This window comes from Hemicordylus capensis, chromosome 1 (genome assembly GCF_027244095.1).
Source record: "Hemicordylus capensis ecotype Gifberg chromosome 1, rHemCap1.1.pri, whole genome shotgun sequence".
Lineage (NCBI taxonomy): Eukaryota > Metazoa > Chordata > Lepidosauria > Squamata > Cordylidae > Hemicordylus > Hemicordylus capensis.
In genome coordinates, this window is record NC_069657.1 from 34,761,136 (window position 1) to 34,780,973 (window position 19,838).

Genomic DNA, 19,838 nt, shown 5'->3' on the forward strand with positions numbered 1-19,838 from the left:
GGGAGCCCTGATTGTCTATACCTACTGCACACTGAATAGCTACGGTTTTGATTGTAAACCACCCTGAAATTTTATATAGGGTGGTATATAAATGCACTGGAAATACCAGTGCAGCAAAGCAGCCCTTAGATACTTTTGTAAACTCTCAAGAGCAGGGATACATGTTCTATTCCACTTGTTCTTATTTATTTGTTTAGATCATGAGTCAAAGTTTTAGTTGAGGAGACTTAAGAGGAAGGTGCAGATTTTTGCAGTGTTGGGTATGAAAAATCAATATGACTTAGTGACAGATTGATTTTTCCTTTTCCTCTGCTCCCCATATTCAAAGATAAAGTCAATTGTTTTTGCCTGACCAGCAGCATGGTGATGGCGGTCACAATGGATATGGACAATTAATTGAGGGGGAATAGAAGCACTCTAATTTTGGACATACTGGCTGACTTCTGGACTAACACTTTGTTGACATGCCAGTTTTTTTATGTTGTACAAGGGGGAAGGGGTGATTTTTGGCAATCTCCTCTTCTCTCTACAGCTTCTTGTGCCTCCTGAAAATATCTCCCCGAGACTGAAGAGCAGAGGGAAATACCTTAACCAGTGCAGATATAATGTTTATACCACACTGCAATTCATGCAAACCTACTTCAGACAATGGTGTCACATCTGTTATTGCTTCTTCTGCTCGGGCGCATGTGCCTTAAACACCTGTGCATCAATTGTGTGTCCTTGGCTGGCACAACACCACAATTTTTCTGGGGGAATTATTTCCCTTTGAAGCTAGGGAAATTGCTTGAATGCTAGGGGACCCCTTTCTTTTCTCTTGCCAACTCTACTAGCTAGGTAAACAGGCTGCTGTCAGTCTGACAGAGAGCCCAGACTGACTAGCAGCAAGCATGAGTAATTTTTTTTTAATCTGATCTAGACAGTGGAATGTTACCTTAACGTTTGCCAGAAGGACAAACTAAGACAAGGACGTTTCAAAAGAGAAAGTTTAACTTGGTAGCCAAGCATGAATTTTGATTGTGTTCGCAGGATTTGAAGCCTGTTCTAATAGAAAATAGGGGAACAAGAGCTGATGTAGTCAGGCTATTGGTGGGCAGGAGAGGGAGAAAGGCAGAGAGTTGTTCTATATCTCTTCTCAGTCTGCTGCTTTGAGAGAAGAAAGGGGATTGATCTCTGGTAAGGAGACTCGCACTACAAGGGTTCCACATTACAGTAATGCCCCTCTCTGAGGTGCACCTATGTAATTTTGGAGCCTGGACCTAAAGGGCCTTGGAATCCCCCCCCCCCACCCACGTTGCAAGCTAAACTTCATCACACACACACGCACACACACACTTTTTAACACATGGGTTCTTGAGGGCACAAACAGCAACTGAACTCACAAGAATGTAAGAATATAAAATATATATTTATGCAAATATGCATTAGGAGAAACATCTCAATGCACAACTTTACATATATTCCCATCCCACATACTTCTTTCCCCACTCCCTGCTCTGTATCTAAAGCCAAGGTCACACTTGGCCGTTCAGTGCAGGTCACAGTCATGCTTGGCCGCCCAGCACAGTGCAGGCTGGTAGAGTGGCAACCACATCTCCTGGGACAGACTAAAGAGGATATGGGGACCCCCGGGGGTATGGAGACTCTGGACTCCTGCCTGGAAGTCCAGAAGGGAAGAGCGCCTCTGCCCTCTCTGCAGGGGCAAGGAGACTTCTAGACTGGCATCTTAGCTTGAGAGTCCAAAGCATCCGACTGCCTGACTAGCGCTGGGTTACGATTGGTACTGAAACACAGCATGTGCCAACAGCAAGATCCAAAGGCAAGGAGAACAGAAAGGAACGCAAACTCTGGCAAAAGAAATGCAAGCCAACAATAAGGGATGCGAAAAGAGAGTTTGAGGAACATTTAGCTAAAAGCATCAAGGGGAATAACAAAAACTTCTTTAAATACATCAGAAGCAGGAAACCGGCCAGGGAGGCAGTTGGACCATTAGACAATGAGGGAGTGAAAGGGATTATTAAGGAGGATATGGAGGTTTCAGAGAAGCTAAATGAGTTCTTTGCGTCCGTCTTCACAGCAGAAGATACTGAGCATATACCTGTTCCTGAACCAGGCTTTTTGGGGATGGCGGCTAAAGAACTGAGCCAGATAGAAGTGGCGAGAGATGATGTTCTAAACTGTCTGGAAAAACTGAAAACTAAAAAATCACCAGGGCTGGATGGCATCCATCCAAGAGTCCTTAAAGAACTCAAATGTGAAATTGTTGACCTCCTTGCTAAAATATATAACTTATCCCTGCAATCAGGTTCTGTACCAGAGGACTGGAGAGTAGCAAATGTAACACCGATTTTCAAGAAGGGATCTAGGGGTGATCCAGGAAATTACAGGCCGCTTAGCTTAACATCCGTTCCAGGCAAATTGATGGAAAGCATTCTCAAGGATAAAATTGTAAAGCACATAGAAGAACAGGCCCTGCTGGGAGTGAACCAGCATGGGTTCCGCAATCTTGCCTGACCAACCTTTTGGAGTTCTTTGAGAGTGTCAACAAGTGTGTGGATCAAGGTGATCCAGTTGACATAGTCTACCTGGACTTCCAAAAAGCTTTTGACAAAGTTCCTCATCAATGACTCCTGAGGAAACTTAGCAGTCATGGGATAAGGGGACAAGTACATGTGTGGATTGCTAACTGGTTGAACGACAAGAAACAGAGGGTAGGTATAAATGGAGAGTTCTCACAATGGAGGGAAGTAAGAAGTGGGGTCCCCCAGGGATCTGTACTGGGACCGGTGCTTTTAAATTTATTCATAAATGATCTAGAAGCAGGGGTAAGCAGCGATGTGGCCAAATTTGCAGATGATACCAAACTCATTTGGGTAGTGAAATCCATAACTGATCGTGAAGAGCTCCAAAAGGATCTCTCCAAACTGGGTGAGTGGGCGACAAAGTGGCAAATGAGGTTCAATGTTAGCAAGTGTAAAGTGATGCACATTGGGACGAAGAACCCCAACTTCAAGTATATGCTGATGGGATCTGAGCTGTCAGTGACGGACCAGGAGAGGGATCTTGGGGTTGTGGTGGACAGCTCGTTGAAAGTGTCGACTCAATGTGCGGCAGCTGTTAAAAAGGCCGATTCCATGCTAGGGATCATTAGGAAGGGGATTGGAAATAAAACTGCTAATATTATAATGCCCTTATACAAAACTATGGTGCGGCCACACCTGGAGTACTGTGTACAATTCTGGTCACCACATCTAAAAAAGGATATTATAGAACTGGAAAAGGTGCAGAAGAGGGCAACCAAGGTGATCAAGGGCCTAGAGCAGGCCTGCTCAACTTAGGCCCCCCAGCTATTTTTGGACTACAACTCCCATAATTCCCAGCCACTGTAGCCAATAGCCAGGGATTATGGGAGTTGTAGGCCAACATCTGCAGGAGGGCCGAAGTTGAGCAGGCCTGGCCTAGAGCACCTTTCTTATGAGGCTAGGCTACAACACCTGGGGCTATTTAGTTTAGAAAGACGACTGCGGGGAGACATGATAGAGGTCTATAAAATCATGTGTGGTGTGGAGAAAGTGGATAGAGAGAAATTGTTCTCCCACTCACATAACACTAGAACCAGGCGTCATCCCATGAACCTGATTGCCGGGAAATTTAGGAACAGCAAACGGAAGTACTTTTTCACACAACACATAATCAACTTGTGGAATTCTCTGCCACGGGATGTGGTGACAGCCAACAACCTGGATGGCTTTATGAGGTGTTTGGATAACTTCATGGAGGAGAGGTCTATTGACGGCTACTAGTTGGAGGGCTGTAGGCCATCTCCAGCCTCGCGGGCGGGGTGCCTCTCGGTACCAGTTGCGGGGGAGTAACAGCAAGAGAGCGGGCATGCCCTCAACTCCTGCCTGTGGTTTCCAGCAGCATCTGGTGGGCCACTGTGCGAAACGGGATGCTGGACTAGATGGGCCTTGGGCCTGATCCAGCAGGGCTCTTCTTATGAGGAGGTTCCTCCAGAGGCCCCATGTCTGGATGTGTTCTTGTTTCAATGATTCAGTCTCTAGAAATGAGGGTGTTCCAGGACTGGCTTGTGCAGAGTGAACTGCAGGCAGCCCTACATCTGGAAATACCTTGAGACTTTCAGCAGCAGTCTTGCTTAAGATGGAGGCTAAATTTCAGCATGGGGATTGGGGAGTGTTTGGCAATGCTGTTTGCACTTAATTTTTAACTGTGCTTTAGTTATTCTCATGTAAGGTGTGACCATGATTAAGGAAAGCAAACCATGGTCAAGCATTTCAGTCTGTATAGGGCTTGAGGTACAGTCTGGAGAAACAGAGCATCCATTTCCCATGATTTAACAGTGCCAAATATTCACTACACTTGCATTCTTCATGAACAAAACTAAACAAAAAAGAGCTCTTTCTGTCCCTGGGTATACTGCCACAATTCTCTAGTTGAACACAATGGCAAGCTTCCATAGCCTTTGTAAAATATGCTACATGTGTTTGTAGCATGTGTAAATAAATTTGGTGCTAGGATTTTGGACAGGCGGTATTGTCATAAAGTACTCTTAGTGTTCTCCAACTGTGTCCTCTGTGCAGTGCTTCCTGCAAAAAATAAAAATAAAAATAGATGTCAGGAATCTTGCATATGTGAGTGGATAACCCAGATTAATATGAAAGGCTTTCCTACTGAGAATAGGACACAATAGATGAAAGGGCTAGAGGAGAGACGTGGATGCATGAGAAACCTGGCTAGAAAGATATGGCATCTTGCAGCCAACATGCAGGACCAGACAACAAGCAAAGCTGATACTAATAACATTGAATTATCTGGTCCCAAGGGACATTTATCAATGCATCTAGGTCAGGGCCGGACTGGGGGCACCAAGAGGGCGGTGGAATGTGTGTGGGGAGGGCGCCGAGTTTTAAGCAGAATAGGTAATTAATGGTGGGAGTTGGGGCGCAGGGGCACTTTGTGGGGAGGGCACACCAGGAATATGCCCTGTTGCCCTGTGGGCCAGTCCGAGCCTGATCTAGGTTGTAAAGAAGAAACTGCCTTTCATGTGGTAGTTTGGATGATACCACCACGGGAAGGCAGTTTTAAATAAGTGTTCCCTATGCTTTCCTTGACATGAAATTTAATGTGTCCAAATGCAAACACTGCTTTAACTCCTATTTTTTCATGATGTATAACCTGTAAACTCTGGGAGCATTTGTGATATGCAGTGATTAATCATGGTTTTCAAATCTGGAATAAAAACTTATTCCAGGAAGGTAGATGTGGTGAGCTATCACTTAGTCAGTTATTAGAATCACCCAACTGGTGTGACAAAATGGTCTCAAAGCCTTGGAAAGAGGGCAGTGTTGGAATTATTATTTGACTTTCCCAGACTTCAAGATGCATAACTACTTTAAAGGTTTGCTCCAAATCTGATATCGTGAATATGTGAGGACATGAGAGCATATACAACCAGTTTTGTAGCATTGTGCTGGTTACCTGTTTGCTTCCTGACCTGATGAAAGATATTGGTTTTAAATTACATTTAAAGTCTTGCATTGCCTGGGACCTGCTTGGTTATGGGAACCCCTCTCCCAATGTGGCGTTCTCCTGCCAATTAACTTCTGTGTAGGATACCTTGCTACATGAGGTGGTGACCTCAGCAAGGAGCATAGTCTTTTTGGTAGTGGCTCCAGGGCTGTGGAATGGTTTCTTAAGGAGGTTTACTAAAGCATGCCCCTGATGGCTTTCGGAAGGACTTGCAAGACCTTATTCAGAAAGGCATTTGATGGTTGAGGATATTTGGGATGTTTGTAATAACATGTTTTGTAACTTTTTAAAAATAGTGTGTGTTCTTAAATTATGGTTGTAATAAATTGCCTTCAGCATAGGAAGAGGTGGGGCATAAATATTTTAAGAACAACTAGTTTAACAAAGAGGACCAGAATGGGCCTAACACTACCCACAAGGAAACAAGGGACACTAATTTTGTTTCTATTGGGACATGATGTTTGTAAGCACTACACTGGATAGAGCACAAAGTGGGCAGATGTTTTAAAAACCAAATGAAAAATGCATCTAAATTACCATATTTCTAATCTAATGTGATGGTTAACTTTCAGGGTTGATTTCTGCCTTGGGTCCTTGGCTGTGTGTATTCAAGCTTTCATTAGAAGCAGTAATGGCAGCAGAATTCTTTAAGAACTGCTGCAGAAGTTGCTTTTATGTCGAGAAGGTGAAGCATGATGGTGAGTTCCATTGAAAACTATGCAATTAGTAATTCTCAAATGGGTATTTTGGCAGCTATGTTTATATAACTATAATGCCAAAGCATCGTTTTCACTGCCAGAGAATTTGTATTGGAGCATAAAAACATCTTAACATGCTCTTCTTCTTGTATGGTGGTGTTAAAGGAATGAAATGTATGTGAAAGATGTGTATAGATTTGGTGAGATTTATTTATTTAAAAGTCCTTCAGTCTTTTCTTGCCTGAAACTTAAACAAAACCATTATAAAAGTCTTCACCAGTGGTTTTTAACATCATTTTGTCTTCTTAGATACAGTATTTAAAAATTTAGGATACATATTGAAAGTGTTTGAAATCTAACACTGGGGTTTTTTTGCTGGTAGAAATGTGATACAACTTAAACAATTTTTGGTGGAGGGTAGTAATGTAATAGTAGTTGACTATTTGCTGGAGGTAATACCCATTTTGTTAAGCTTCCTAAAGAATTCAGTTCATTTTGAACACAGGAGTAATGTGGGCCACTTGCTAAGTGCTGCAGAGATGGTTATTGCCTTAAAATGGTGCAACCCATCCCTTATATCAACTAAGCAATAGCTTTCTGAATCATGGTGTATTAGCATGGTGGCAAAACTGGATGACATCCAGAGAGCCAGCATAGCGTAGTGGTTAGAGTGTTGGACTAGGACCGGGAAGAGTTCAAATCCTCAAATCTGAGTTCAGATTCTCATTCACCCATGAAGCTCACGGGGTGACTCTGGGCCAGTCATGTATCTCTCAGCCTAACCTACCTCACAGGGTTGTTGTGAGGATAAAAATAAGCATGCACACCACTCTGAGCTCCTCGTAGGAAGAGCAGGATATAAATGTAATTAATTAATTAATTAATTAATGCTTTTCTGGTGCTACAGGAGAAGGGCAATCATCGGGGACATATTTTCAGGGGCTCAGTGGGCTTCAAAGAGAAGGGGAGATCAACCGTCTCTCCTAACTACAATGGAGCACTAGTTTTGGGTGTCGGCCACTGAAACTTAACTGCATATTCCTAGGGTATTGTTAACTTAAAGCCTTTATTATTCATTCATTCATTCATTCATTCATTTACTTATTATTTTTAATTTTATATCCCACTCTTCCTCCAAGGAACCCAGAGCGGTGTACTACATACTTAAGTTTCTCCTCACAACAACCCTGTGAAGCAGGTTAGAGTGAGAGAGAAGTGACAGCCCAGAGTCACCCAGCAAGTATCATGGCTGAATGGGGATTTGAACTCGGATCTCCACAGTCCTAGTCCAGCACTCTAACCACTACACCACGCTGGTGTAGATTTGGGCTCAATTTACAGGATATATGAGCTCCAAATACCAAATGGGTATTGAGAAATATAACTTTCTCATTGGTAAAATAGCAATTTACTTGTAATAGACAAGTTGAAAAGTAGTTTATAAATATTCATTGTATTCATATGACCTTGCTGAAATTTATGTATAACTTGTTTTTTGTCAGGTCATATTACTTGTTTACTGTGTGCTTTCCTATATATACTATGTGTATGTTTGTCCAGGGGCATGGCCAACCCGCCGGCGGCCCGTGTGCAGCTGCGGCGGGCGCCACAATAGCCTCACCCTCCACGTCTGACATCAGATGCAGGGGATAGCCACACCCCCGCGTCTGACGTCAGATGGGGGGGCGTGTTCTGGCTCCTGAACGGAGCCTTGAGGCTCCGTTTGGGAGTTGCTTGCAGTTTAACTGCTGAAGGGGCCGCGTGGCCCCTTCAGCAGTTAAATGAAGGCTGGTGCTGCCTTCTCAGCACAGCCCAGAAGCGGCTCTTCCCTGCAGGGAAGAGCCGCTCCGGTGCTGCATTGCGAAGGCAGCACCAGTCTTAGCTCCTGAAGGGGCCGCATGGCCCCTTCAGGAGCTAGTCAGGCTGGCGCTGCATTCGCAGTGCGCAGCCAGGAGCGACTCTTCCTGCCTTTGCAGGGAAGAGCCACTCCTGGCTGGCGCTGCAAATGCAGCGCCAGCCTTAGTTTAGCTCCCGAAGGGGCCATGCGGCCCCCACTCGGGAGCTAAACTACCGCCCCCGTGTCTGACATCAGATGCGGGGGGCGTGTTGGGGCCGCTCTCTTTGAACCCGTTGGCCCAATGGTGGCTCCGCCCCTGTGTTTGTCTGTTGTATTTTGTAATATAAAAGCAGCAATACATGTTAACATCCATCTGTGAACTAGCAAAATCTGATCCTCGAAGACTGAGAACTTTATTGGTACAGTAGAACTGATGATGCCACCTAATGATGCAGCGGGGAAATGCTTGACTAACAAGCAGAAGGTTGCCGGTTCAAATCCCCCACTGGTATCTATATCGGGCAGCAGCAATATAGGAAGATGCTGAAAGGCATCATATTATACTGCGTGGGAGAGGCAATGGTAAACCCCTCTCATATTGTACCAAAAGAAAACCACAGAGCTCTGTGGGTGCCTGGAGTCGAAATCGACTTGACAGCACACTTTACAACTGATGACATGTTACCCTGGCAAATGTTTGTTATAGCGTTAGTAGTTAAAACCAGGTGACACTTCTCTTGTGAGAAATTCTGTATACTGCAAAACTTCTTATTACATTTTGTATTCATAACTGAGTTCATTGACAACTTTTTAATATCTTCTCTAAATCCGCTGTAGCAATGAGAAAACAGATTGAGTCCTAGCACCAGTGCAAATGTTCTCAAGACGGATAGATTAGCTATGCTTTCTCTCTCTGGATGCAGCCAACAGGATGCAAAAGCCTATTTTTCTCTGATCCTGTTAAAACACAAAACATCATTTCAGACTGCTCATTCCATACTGAATGTGTTTGTCATGCTTTTTATTTTTAAATAACAGCCTCTTTGCAGAAGGAATCTGAAGTTTCAGCCAAATATAGATCAAATACTGTGGAGAAACCTCCCTTGTCTTCTGTGTCAGTGAAACGGCAGGTTGGCTGCTCAGAAGATTATCTTCTTTCCAAGCTCCCGACAGGTGGCAAGGAAGTACCCTTTGTGGTTCCTCAATTCAAGCTTGCCTACATTCAACCCAAGAACCTTGGTAATCCATCACATCATGGAGGAATTCAAGGTAAAGAGCTAGAGGACAATGGTATGGAAATAAAAGTGCCTTGTGGTTGGCTGTTTTCAGATATGTTTGTGAAGCCTTGTTTACAGTATATTATTGTGGAATACCTTGGGTGGTTAGAGTAAGCTGACTATCCTGTACAAGCAATTTTGGTTCTGTCAGACAGGTAATCTAGTTGTTTCAGCCATACAAACATCATATACAGAATCCACAGTTTAGGATTCTGTATAATCTGTAAACTTGTAGTCACTGTGTGCCTTCAGAGAATTCCACATTATACACAGCCTTTAAGATAAAAGGCAACAGCCCTGCTGCTGTTTGTATAATCACTTATCCCAGTACAAAAGCTTCTGACTGATTTACCAAGGTTAATTATAGTCTCTTTGGCTTCTGATTCATTCCTCCCTGCCCCCCATTGATCATGCAAGCCAATTGGAGTTTGAAGTTAGTTAAGGTGGTTATTTGATAAACAGCCCTTTCAGATAATTAGACCTGTTTAGAGACCCATGGTTTATATTCAGATTGTTTTTGTTTCCACTGCCTAATCTGGGTTGGAAGGTAGAGCCAAGATCCTGTTTCATGAAGATATGGTTTCCATGACAATATGCTCTTTTGTGTGTCTTTTTTTTTAAGCTGCCAGATCTAGACTCTTCCCCCCACCTTTGAATTCTTTGAGAGAGCAAACAGTACTTTATTGTGAAACTTATGCATCTCAAAGATACTTAAGCCAGGGAACATTCTTCAAAGCAGGTGGCTTCCTATGAAATGCATTCCTGACCTTGGGATCTGGAAAATATCCCAAATATTTTGTGGTGCTGGAAATATCAACCCTTAGGTGTTGGAGAAAGTTCAAATCTTAACAATTTAAGTGGTGGTAATTCTAAAATAAAAAAACCTAAGCCCTGCAGAATTAAGACTAAACTTTTATAAAGGTATTCTGCTTCTGCTGATTTATAGCCTAGCAGAATGCCTCTGAATACCAGTTGCAGGGGAGTAACAGCAGGAGAGAGGGCATGCCCTCAACTCCTGCCTGTAGGTTTCTAGCGGCATCTGGTGGGCCACTGTGTGAAACAGGATGCTGTACTAGATGGGCCTTGGGCCTGATCCAGCAGGGCTAATCTTATGTTCTTATGTCTGGTTTCCCCCCTCTTTTCTTCTGTAATACTTTTCAGGAACAGCTCTCAAGTTGCTAACCATTTTGATGAATTGTATTATACAAAAGCACAACTCTTAGGAGTTTTCACTGCCAAAAAAATAGCCATACCTTTTAGACTATGGTAGGGCAAAACTGAGCAGACTATAGTAAGATTGATCAGCTAAGCATTAATGTAAAATTTTTCTTCCATGGTGAATTATAGATTGTGTAAGTAATAAGTACTGTAATGCTTTTGTCCATTTCACTCAACACCCCATTAAAATCCGTTAATGCTGCACAATAATACTTTCTATCAGGGGTGTATCTAGGGTGGGGCAGGCAGGCCACATGCCTCGGGCGCCACTTGAAGGGGGGGTGCCATTTTTTAAAATTAAAAAATTTTTTTAAATGGCTGCTGAAAACAAAATGGCCAGCGTGCATGCTTAAATGGCCTCTGTGAGGCCCTAGGCCATGTCAGGTCTCGCAGAGGCCATTTGAGCATGCGCGGCAGCCATTTTGTTTTCAGCAGCCATTTTTTTTAAAAAAATTATTTTTAAAAATGGCCACCGCACATAGTCAGATGGTCCCTGCGAGGCCCTAGAGGCCACTGGGGGGAGGGGGAACCTTTGAAGACCCCACCCCCACAGCTTTTAGGAAGCCGCCTGAAGGGACTAAAGTTTAAAATATTTTTTAAAATATAAGTCACTAGTTTGGCACTATGTACAGAGAATCAGGGCTTGTGAATACTGAGCTGAAGCTTATGAGCTAGGATTGTATTCATTTGCTCTTACTTTGCTTCTTGTGATAAGTGAGTTAAATGTGATGTCTTAATAATATGGCTATTAATGGTGAGTTTGTCTTTGAATCAGTGTGAAATCCTTAGTATTAAGGCCCACTGGGAGTTTCTTGCTCTCTTTCTCTCATTTTAATTGTCTTTCTGAAATACTAGAATATATTCCAAGCAGTGACACAGTTTACTCTGCATATCCTTTAATTATTTTCTGAGTATCTGGGAACAGCCAAATTCTCCATTTCTTTTTAAAACTTATGCAATAGTGATGCTACAATGCATAGTAGAGAATTAGACAGGCACTTCTGTTTAGTTTCCAAGTACGCCTCCACATAGTATTTGGGTCTTTCAAGAGCCCCAGCTTACTGAAATGTGTAGTTTTTCAGCATTTTTTGGTCTGGCTACATCCACTGCTAAATAGTTTTTGAAATATTAAAAGATTAACAAGCTTGACTGATATTATGGTAAAGTTATCTGAAAGGTGGGTGTCAGATGTTTGGACAGGGCACAATTTCAGTGCTTGCCCTAGATGCTATTTTCCCTAGATCGCCTCTGCTTTCTATGCTTTATTCTTTTGCTTTGTGGTTTCCTTTCCTTTCTCCCCTATTCTCATGACAATTTCAGGCAAATTATTACCTTTCTTGTTCAGTGCCCCGAGACATTGCAGTCACATTCCATCTTGTTCACTCATTTTGGATTTTTAATATGAGATTCTATTAATTCTCCTAGGTACCATCACCAGAAGTAAAGGTATCTAGGAGAAAACTAAATGATAGGATCTAGTGAAGAGTGCTCAGCCATTCTGAGGAATGTTGCATGTTTCTGTTGTGTAGGAAAATGATAGACTTGTACCATCATGCTATTTGGGCCCTCAGTCTGAGTCCTGTGAGGGTCAAACTGGAACTACAAATTTTAAAGGCAAACCCTTGCCAACATCCAGACTAAGTTAGTCATGACTAAATCCCATTGCAATTAATGGGACTCATTTGTCATGACTAACTTGTCATTGATTTCAGTGGTACTTAGTCATAACTAACTAGCTTGGATGTTGCTCAGCTTTCCCAAACCAGTGTTTACCTTATAATGCTAATACTGTGTGAAAAGTGCTCAAATATTCTGTATAGCTGTATAATTTGAAGGGCTCTTGCTGTATGTATCAGCCCACGTGAATGCAACATGGTCAGCAATTGTGGCTCAGGTGGATGCCTTGTTGGTGTGCATGGTACTCTCTCCTTACATGTGACACCAACTGTATGATATATGTACTTGGGTAAATGCTTTTCATGTGACAGCACTGTTTTCTAGAACATGAACCAGCTCACTACTGTGTTCTACAAAACATTAAGCATCACTGTCAGCAAGTGCTAGGATACTCATTCCAGGTTGTGTGTGTGCTCGCATTTTTCAGACAGAATGGAAAATTTTAAGAAACATTTTGATAGACAATTTAATCCCCCCCTTTTAAGAATATAGTAATCCTTGGTAACCTAAGAAGAGCATTGCTGGATCAGGACCAAGGCCTATCTATTGCAGTACCATTTTTTTTTCTCACAGTGACCCACCAGATGACTCTAGAAAGTTCACAAGCTCAGCAAATTGAGGCATACTCCCTCTTCTGCTGTTGCTCCCCTGTCATTGGTATTCAGAGGCGTCACCCTCCACTAGTAGCTGTTGACCTTTCCATGAATTTTTCTATTCTCCTTTCAAAACCATCCAAGCTGGTTGCCATCATCACATCCTGTGGCAGAGAATTGCAGATTGATAGTAATATTTGGTGAAAGTATTGAGTCAAGACAAACCTATATCTTTACAAGACTATTTGAGCTGCCTTTGAGCACACACAGACCATCTAGGAAGAGGAAGATGTATATTTTGACTTCATATGTTGACAATCCATACTGTTTACAAGATTTTAGTAAAATGCTGAGTTGTATTAAACATACTATGCTTCACAGGTTCTGCTGTAACATCTTTTGGTGATCGGAAAGCAGAGCTCTCTGGTGCATGTCATCAAGGACCTCTCATTGATATGGTGTATAATCCATTCTACATGCATCAGCAACAGCCCCCTCTCTCTCCAGATCTGACTCGTCACCATCTAGAAAAATCAGACAATAGGAGGCTATATGGGTCAGGTAAAAAGTAAAGTAGTTGCAGTGCTACACTAACCATCTTCTATCACACTTTTACCATCTGCAGATGGAATAAACATGCTGCAAGAGTGCTGGTGTGTCCCAGAGGGTAGTGTCCTGGAGCCGGACTTTTTGGGTCCAAATCCAAAGTCCCTGTTAAGCCACAAAACTCAGTAGCCTTCTGAAGAACATTATACTTCCTTGCCTTCACTAAAACAAAGTGGTTGTGAGGATGGACTTTGAAAGTTTCACATAATGAAACATATGATGAAACACACTGCTCATTAAAAATACTACTGTAAATGTTTAGGATTAGGATCTAGATCTGTTGCTTAGGCTTTTAGTCCCACAGTTTTCTTTAATAGGCAAGTGGAGCGATCATATGTGTATGTGACTACTGTAATACTTTCTACATGGGACTGTCTTTGTACATGGTCCAGAAACTACAATTGGTGTAGTATGCAGCAGCCAGACTGGTCTCTGAAACAATCCAAAGAGACCATATATCACTGATCTAAAAAGAACTGCAATGGCTGCCGATACATTTCAGAGCAAAATACAAAGTGCTGGTTATTACCTATAAAGCACTTAATGACTTGGGCCCAGGGTACTTAAGAGAGCATCTTCTCTATCATGAACCCTGCTGCCTATTGAGATCATCTTGGGAGGTCCAGTTACAGTTGCTACTTGCCAAAAGTTCATTTGGCAACTGAAGACTGAGTCTTCTCTGTGGCTGACCCAGGGCTTTCTCCATCTTTGCATCCCTCTCTGCATCTTCTCCATCTCTGATGGCCTTTAAAAAGATGAGAGAGAGGGAGAGAGATTTATATTCCACTCTTCCTCCAAGGAGCCCAGAGTACATGGTTATTTTTATCCTCACAACAACCCTGTGAGATAGGCTAGGCTGAGAGTTAAGTGGCTGGCCCAGAGTCACTGTTCCATGGCTGAATGGGGATTTGAACTAAGTCCTTTTCCCTGGTCCTAGTCCAGCACACTAACCACTATACTATACTGTAGAGTATAGTGGTTAAAAAGCACCTCAGGCTTTTAGTTAAAAATACTTTTGTAATGGTTTTAATTGTTTTTATCCTGTTTCTGTATCTTTATTTAGGTACACTGCCTAGAGATACATATATCACTGCCCCTGGTGGCGCAGTGGTAAAACTGCCGCCCTGTAACCAGAAGGTTACAAGTTCGATCCTGACCAGGGGCTCAAGGTTGACTCAGCCTTCCATCCTTCCGAGGTCGGTAAAATGAGTACCCAGAATGTTGGGGGCAATATGCTAAATCATTGTAAACCGCTTAGAGAGCTCCGGCTATAAAAAGCGGTATATAAATGTAAGTGCTATATCAGGCAATCTGCAAAAGTTACAAATAGGCGTGTGTGTGTGTACTTAATATAGGCAGTTATGTCCTATTGGGCAAAACTGTTAACCATTTGTGATAGGAAAAGGCCAAAATTCTGCCTTTTGGTCTGCAGTGGAGACAAAACAAGTTTGTGCTAAAATGTGAAAGCTTAAGAGATGAAATGCCATTTTCCCAGGCTTAAAAACCTTATTGTGCCTTGTAAAACCGAGCCATTCTGAGCTGTAATTGACCCAGAACCGTTGGAATGAGCCTCTGTGAGATATCTGCCTATCCTTAGGTGTGACACTAATTTCTTACTTGCTTTTGAATTTGCTATCTAAGTGTGTAATTGTTTTGACAGTCTGATCTCTGCCCCATTCTGCTGCAGCTGCTTTTGGTCTTGAGATTTAAGCAAGAGGACTCTTTTTTTTCTCTTTTCAGTTTGTGATTTAAGGAGTGGCACGTTGCCTGGCTCATCCCATCTAAGTCACTCAATGTTTGATCTTACAAGTCCACCTCACCGATTCATGCAGGTACATTCTTTTCATAACTTCAAGACAGCAGACAGAACGTCTTTGTGTGTGCAACTGTGCATAGTTACATGCTTAAGATACCAAACAATATCAACAAGTTTGTGTGGCTGATGAATTACTTGAGAAATTATGCTGTCTCTTTCAGTGTCCTACTACACTGTTTCCAAATGCACATGCAAAAATTAGTGGTTGTGTTGGCAAAAGTAACAAGTGACTGATGCAATATTTTGAATGGGATTTTGGTACCTGCTATAGGGTGAAAATAATTGTCATGTGAAAGGAAAAAGACAGTATACATTTATAGGTGCCCTGTCAGCATAATCTTGGTGTTCCAAGAGCAATTCTGAAATGCCAGTACACAGGGACCAAGGCACCTTCTGGGTGGTAAGCAGATAGCTAAAATATGCATATGGAATAATCAAGATTTAATTTAATTTAAATTATTAATTATTATTAATTATTAATTTAAATAATTTAATTTAGCAACTAGGCTATCATCTTGCTCAGTGGGTACTGTTCATATGCCCAGAGATGAGAGTTTGGGGCGGTGTACAAATTTGACAAACAAATAAATAAACATGCATTCTGAACTATTGCAATTCATAGCAAAGGCCGATTCATAGCTAATTTGTTGAATGCCTGAAAGCATTCATAGAGGCATACAAGATCTGATTTCTCTGGGTTTGTTTCCTGCTCATGTAATGTGCTTTCTGTTCAAGGAAGTGCTCTCAGGATATTGTTGGGAAGTCCAGCTTCAAGTTGTGAAATTCGATGCTACTCTATGATTTATGTTTTTAAGATTGAAATCCTACACTTAGTTATGCTGCTTTATTTTTGTAGGGTATATCCTAACTTACATTTTTGCAAGAGGCCTTCTTTGGCCCCTCTGCTCACAGAAGGTGCCTCCTCCCAGTTCTGGGGGATTCCTTCTCCTCCTGCACCTTATCCCATGTTTCTGATGTTTCCCCAACTCTTAGGAGCAGTTTGGGGTGGCGGGCTTAGGAAGCTGCAGTGGGGAGGAGAAGATCCTTTTCATTCTCATCATTGTTTAAGTGGGGATACTTGTATATTGCTTCTCCATTAGAGCTCTTTAATCATGTGGAAGGGGGATTAAAATGGAGTTTCCATATAGCACTATATTATTGAACAATGCTTTTCCTCATGACCAAGATCTTTCTTCAAAGTTGACATAGAAGTAAGTCCTGTTGAGCAAAGGTCCTTTCCAATAGGGATGTGGGGCCGGGACCAGTCCGGAGGCCTTTTGCATGGCTCCGGACCGGTCTGAGCACACTCCTACTTTCCAATGGTAATAGAAAGTGTTTCATTTGCAGGTCTAGCCCTAGTTTATTGCTTCCAGTTGGGGTTAGTGATGAATAGACTATTCATCTTGAATAATCTCTCTTAATTGCTGCAACATCAGTTTCTGAAGAGGAGGCTTTAGTTAGTTACTTCCTCTTTTTTCTTTTTTAAAAATAGTGCTATTTTGCTGTGGTTTTTTTTGGAGGGGGGGATGGAAAAGGAAGAAATTGGTAATTAAAGACTCATTGTTCCCTGGCACAAACAGAAACTAATCCAGGGGCAACTAAGGGGCTATTCCTCACTAATTCGCCATCCCTGTTCAGTGGGAAGCAATACAGTGGGCAGGGCAAACAGAAAACATCTAATTAAAAGGCAAAGGGACTCTGAAAAGCCTCAGTAGAGCTTAGCCTGTCCAAGCTGGGCAAGTTGAGGCTGCAGTTGTGTTTTATTTGGGGGGTTGGGTGGAGTCACTGCAAATAAAGTCTGAAAAGCCACAAGATGGTGACACAGAAAATGCTGGAATCCAATGGTGTATATTCACCAGTGTATAACAGAGCTGTATTCTCTGTTCAGTGTGTAAACAAAGGGTGGCATTTTCAGGAAAAAGGGGCTCACAACCTTCCACAGGATGTAAGCAGCCTAACCATGTGCAGGTTTCTGGCCAAATTGCTTTGCTGAGCAGTTTTTCACATACTTCCACAGCATTAAGACAAAACAACAATCAGTATATCTTTTCCCCAATAGTTCTTTACACACACTTACTTCCTTGCTATTAGTGTGATGATTTGACAAGCTGTGTGAGTTTGCATAGGTAATTTGCTCTTCATGCTTCTTTTTGGTGGCTGACTGAGCAGGCACTTCCTTTGCAGAGGTATGATTCAGTCTCCAGTGTTCCAAGCAGCACCTCGTCCAGGAAAGACTCGCAAGGTAGTAACAGGAGTCTAGGTAATAAACTCTGTTTGCTTGTCTTGTTTCAAAACTTACAGTAAATTGGATGTTTACACATTATATCACGAATATGTACAATTTACTACTGCAAATGCTGCTTGTGTGTACTGAGGGCTGCTTATAAATGCAAGCCTGAGTGGCACAGCTCTGACTGAAGAGCCATAAAAATGTAAGGTCAGCATATCATATACTTAGTATTTCCATGCACAAGTGTGTCAAAGATGAGATCTGTGCTGTGTTAGTTCTTGCATCATCATGGCTTTTTCCAGATCTTTCAGAAACTGTGGTGTGCTGTTCAGACTACCCCTATTGAAATTTGCAATATTGCTTGAGTCATGCTACTTTTACTGATGTTCAGTACCCTAGCATAGTCACAATGGTTTCAGTACACCAGAACATGTGACTTACTCTGTGATGTGAGGCATGCATCTCCAGAGGAGAATGCTGTGGAACTAGAGGGGGGAAAGTCGGATTTTAAAAAAAAAGCTTTTATGCTATATATAATCTCTTGAGAGGGGGATTCTAAAGGACCATTTGCAGGGAGTTCTTTATATGGAGGAAAATTCATAATAGTGTTTAAAAAAAACAAAAACCTGCTGGTTTAAGACCAGTGTTAAGGCTATCTCATTTTGGCTCAAAGCTCCACAAAGCCATGAATCCACTGTAACAGCTCTAGGAGTGTGCTGAACTGGTTTGAATTAAAATCGGACTGATTCAAACCTGAACTGGACTGGCCAACAAAAAAGGCAGCTGGCCCAAGTTCAAACTGGCCCTCTAACCGGTATGGACCGGTTAGAGGGCTATGAAAGTGAGGATTCCCCTTTACAAGCAAAGGGATGGGGAAATCCTTTTAAAATGTTCTAAGTGTGGCTGGTATGGGGGTGTAGGGAGGGCACCTTACCAGCAGGTGTGGTGGCGGCGACTCTAAGCCCTGCCCCCCGCCCCCCAGCAGTATGGCCAAGCAGCAGCACAGTTCTGGTCTCCTGGAACCTGCCCGCCTTCAGCCTGCATTTTGGGGATTGGTGGATTACCAGTGGGGCTTAGAGGAGCCACCGCACAGGCTGGTAAGGTAGGGGAGCTGGTTCTGTGCACACCCCTAAATAGCTCCTTTATTGTGCAGACAGGACACTTCAGACAGCTTGCCAGAGACTACAGGCAGAACCACCACCCAAGCTCCCTAAAGGCTTGACAGCAGCATACACAACACTAGCAATATGGGAACTGTGGGACAAGATGAGCTTTGTAAATAGGCAGTAAGTAGGCTACATTTCACTATTACCTCAGAGTTTTCTTTTAAATGAAATAGGTGTACTTAAAGTGCCCACTCCATTGAAATCAATAGGAGCTTCTTATTGCAGAAGTCAAGTGCAGTTTTCCTGTCAGCATTTTGGGCAGCAATGACAGTGTGAACTGAAGTAATTTTGAAGAAGTGTGACGGAGTCAATCCTGGCCTGAAAGATAGGAAATGATGGGGAAGAAAAGGATGCAGCAATCCTGGGCAGACTTACTCAGAAGTAAGCCCCCATACTGCTTCTCTCCCACATTGCTGTAGCTGGCTTTCTCCAACCGTCCATTCCGTACCTCCTCTCCCACTCCTCCTTGAGAGTTCACCTTCCATTACTAAAGGAATAGGCATTGGACTTGCAATAGAATCCACTAGTTTGTTCCCCCTGCTGATGTCAGAGGACTGGCAAAACATATTAGTGTTCAGACTTCATTGTCAAAACAGTTGTGCTCTGCATAACTTTGCCAGCACTTGTTGCCCATAGGCTTTAATGGGGGCAGAAAAACCATAACTTTTGAACTGCTGGTCAAAACTAAATGACCAACTAAACCAACAAAGGATTGCCTTCCTAGACAAGCCAAAACAGATAACATCAGACATTTTCCTCAAAATTTGAAAAAGAAATATAGGATATGCCTAGATAAAATTTGGACAAAAAGAGACTTAACTTTTAGTTTTCAGCACTTCTTAACCTGCTGTAGCTATGGCAGTTTTTAATCAGCTCTCCTTGAAATTAGGCACATTTTGTATACCTCCAAGTAGACCACATACACCAAGTTTCAAGTTATTAGCTCAACAGTTGTCATATTTATAAGTAATAGACTCCTGAGGTTAATGGCAGAACTGTTTTTGTTTTTTGTTTTGCTACTCACCTTAACTAAGGGGCTCTCCTGTGCCACATTTATACATAGCCTGCTATATCAAGTATACAAACCAGGAAAGACTGTAGGATATGCTATTTTGACTGTTGTATATCATCTGTAGGCAGTAGTGGGCCAAGGCTGGGTGCCAACTGCCAAAT

The 19,838-nt window shown here is 42.5% G+C and overlaps 1 protein-coding gene across 5 annotated transcripts in view; it reads left to right on the plus strand.

Annotated features, from left to right (window-relative positions):
- TC2N (tandem C2 domains, nuclear) overlaps positions 1 to 19,838 on the plus strand; it is a 76,574-nt gene that overhangs the window by 40,825 nt on the left and 15,911 nt on the right. For 2 of the 5 annotated variants that reach the window (XM_053248045.1, XM_053248038.1), the window contains exons 2-6: positions 6,120 to 6,245; positions 9,121 to 9,351; positions 13,229 to 13,408; positions 15,194 to 15,285; positions 17,439 to 17,529. In XM_053248045.1, the coding sequence (XP_053104020.1) occupies positions 6,179 to 6,245; positions 9,121 to 9,351; positions 13,229 to 13,408; positions 15,194 to 15,285; positions 17,439 to 17,529 (661 nt within the window). In that variant the 5' untranslated portion in view covers positions 6,120 to 6,178. The remainder of the gene's footprint in view (positions 1 to 6,119; positions 6,246 to 9,120; positions 9,352 to 13,228; positions 13,409 to 15,193; positions 15,286 to 17,438; positions 17,530 to 19,838) is intronic. The other 3 variants (XM_053248060.1, XM_053248051.1, XM_053248068.1) reach the window with 3 other exon arrangements.